Source organism: Cebus imitator, unplaced genomic scaffold (assembly GCF_001604975.1).
Source record: "Cebus imitator isolate Cc_AM_T3 unplaced genomic scaffold, Cebus_imitator-1.0 Scaffold223, whole genome shotgun sequence".
NCBI classification, from domain to species: Eukaryota; Metazoa; Chordata; class Mammalia; order Primates; family Cebidae; genus Cebus; species Cebus imitator.
The window spans coordinates 1,878,686-1,881,359 of NW_016107538.1; the positions used below are offsets into that span (position 1 = coordinate 1,878,686).

Consider the following 2,674-nt stretch of genomic DNA (forward strand, 5'->3'; position numbering starts at 1 on the left):
TGATAATATTGATAACAATATTTAAAATCTCTTTAATAAAACCATTTTAACATCTATATATATATTTATAGATGTATTCTTAAGTTATATTTTCTCAGTAGTAGTATCTTATAAGAATGACTCAAATGTGATAGCAATATTAGCCAAAGTTTTGACCGAGTTTGAGTTCTTATTTGGGCCTGGCTCTGTGACCTTGGAGTAGTCATTAGCTATGCTTTCTTTCTTCCAATACAAAAAAATAAAGTATGAGTGTACACAGTGCCAGATGCTGCAGAATGCTTCGTAGCGTTCTTATTTCTCTCTCCTTTACATGTCTGGCATATATTGATTAACATTTTGTTTCTCGGGTTAAGAAATTAATGTACATTGTGCAAACCAGAAGTCTGCACACCTTTGTTTCTTTCCACATCCACCAAATCATTTTGTCATTTCCGTTCATTTTCCTAAATTGTCTAGAATCCATCCATACTCTGTATTCACCACTGTCACCATCACCTTTAACCCAGCAGCCACCTAACTCATCTCCCTACCTTCAGTCTCACTCATATTCAAAGTGTGTACCATATCCCTCCTTGCTTGAATTTTCCATCACCCCTAAGATAACTGCAAGCCCCTACCTTAGCTTTATGACCTCTCCAGGAGCTGCTTCCAGCTTAGCTCTTGAGATTCTTCCCTTCTTTCTTTTCCCCTTAGTCCATCACGTTTACTTCCCCCATGCTCTTTCTCCCAGCTCCACTCTACACATTAGCCAGTTACCGAGTTTATGTTCTTTTAATGTACCATTCTCTGTCTTGCCTAGGGGGTCTTTGTGTTCACTGTTCCCTTCTACCTGTCCTTTTTCCCCCTTTTACCTTTCACTTGAACAACTCTTATTCATCCTTCATTCTCAGCTTACACATTACTTCCTCTAAGCAGGCTTATCTGAACCTGAAGGTGTTAGGTTTCTCTCCCAGCATTTTCATAGCACATTATACTTTCATAGCTTACTGTACTACATAGTCTGTACTGCATTACATAGTCAGTACTGCACTACAGAGTCTGTAAGTTTCATGCAGAAAGGGGCTTAATTTGTAAATCTCATCTGCAAGCCTGGCTTATGTCCGGCACACAGTAGATATCAATAAACATATGTGAATGAATGAAAATATTTTCATGAATCATCTACACAGATTTTATTATAGTTTTTATATTATTTTTATAAGATAGACTATGAAATTAACCTATTTACTGTATATTGTACACCTTGTGTTCTGTCTGAGCAAATCTTGTTTGTGTATTCTGTAGATATTAAGAATGCCCGAGAAGGGACTAGGAGTCCAAGAACAGCTCATGAAATTAATTTAAAGAGAAGCTATGAATCAGTGGAAGGAAATATAAAGCAAGGGATGTCAATGAGGGAGTCTCCAGTATCAGCACCATTAGAGGGTAAAGCTTTGTTTCCAGAATGTTATTTTGATAAATGTAATTTTATATAATAAATTTGCATTGTTGAATTAAGTTGTATGCAATTTCTTGTCATTTCCACCTGAAATGTATATTTATATTAATATTAATTGAAGTTTATATTCATATCTGTATGTAATTAAAGTGGCGTATAACAGTGGAGGGAAGTGAAATTAAGCATAATTGGTCATATCAGAGGTTACTATTAGAATGTTCATATTTGAATGTTCATACAATTTGCAGATTATTTTTGTTTCAGCTAAGTGAGTTAAAAAAGGTACCGGCTGGGCATGGTAGTTAATACCTGTAATCCCAGCACTTTGGGAGGCCAAGGCAAGTGGATGATGAGGTCAGGAGATCGAGACCATCCTGGCTAACACAGTGAAACCCCGTCTGTACTAAAAAGCACAAAAATTAGCCGGGCATGGTGGCACACATCTGTAGTCCCAGCTACCTGGAAGGCTGAGACAGGAGAATAGCTTGAACCCAGGAGGCAGAGGTTGTAGTGAGTCGAGATCTCGCCATTGCAGTCCAGCTTAGGCAACAGAGGGAGACTCTGTCTCAAAAAATAAAATAAAATAAAATAGGTAAAATTGGTTATGAGAACTTCATTTTGAATTGTGAGGCAGATGAAGTGGTGTAATGGATAAAGACATGAATTTGAATTGCAGCTTCACCTTTCCCTGAATTCCTCTGAGCCTGCTTCTTCCTCTGTAAATTAAGGGGTCGTAGCTAACATCGTGTGAGGATTGGAAGCAGTGTCTGAACTGGCACTACTCGTGATATGCTTTCAGTACATAATCAGTATGATTTTGTTTTGTTAATCTCCCACTTTGTTTAAATCTTAACCTGCCTCAACCAGTTTTAAACTAGTTGAAATACTAAAAGCAGGGTAAGTCTTATGTAATTTTCCAAGAGCTGTATTTTTCTCTATGTTAAAAAAAAAAATCACACCTCACTTTTACTGTAAATATGTGTGGTTATTTCTAACCCTTTATTTATATTTATCAGCAACAATAATGTGAAACTTCTTAGGAGGTTATTTACAACTCTTTCATTTTGATTTGCATGTTTTATTTAATACATTTTCCCTGTTTTTATGGTATTCATATTTTCCATTTTCCCTTTATCACAAGTATATTTCATTTTTAAAAAACTTTTCTTCTTTATATTCTTTTTTTATTTTTTTAAATAATTTTTTCTTTTTTTTTTCTTTCTTCCTTTTTTTTTT

General features: G+C 35.4%; 1 protein-coding gene across 1 annotated transcript in view; it reads left to right on the forward strand.

Annotated features, from left to right (window-relative positions):
• Positions 1–2,674, forward strand: part of NCOR1 (nuclear receptor corepressor 1) — a 181,473-nt gene that overhangs the window by 133,371 nt on the left and 45,428 nt on the right. The window contains exon 28 of the mRNA XM_017496857.2: positions 1,285–1,425. Coding sequence (XP_017352346.1) covers positions 1,285–1,425 — 141 coding nt within the window. The remainder of the gene's footprint in view (positions 1–1,284; positions 1,426–2,674) is intronic.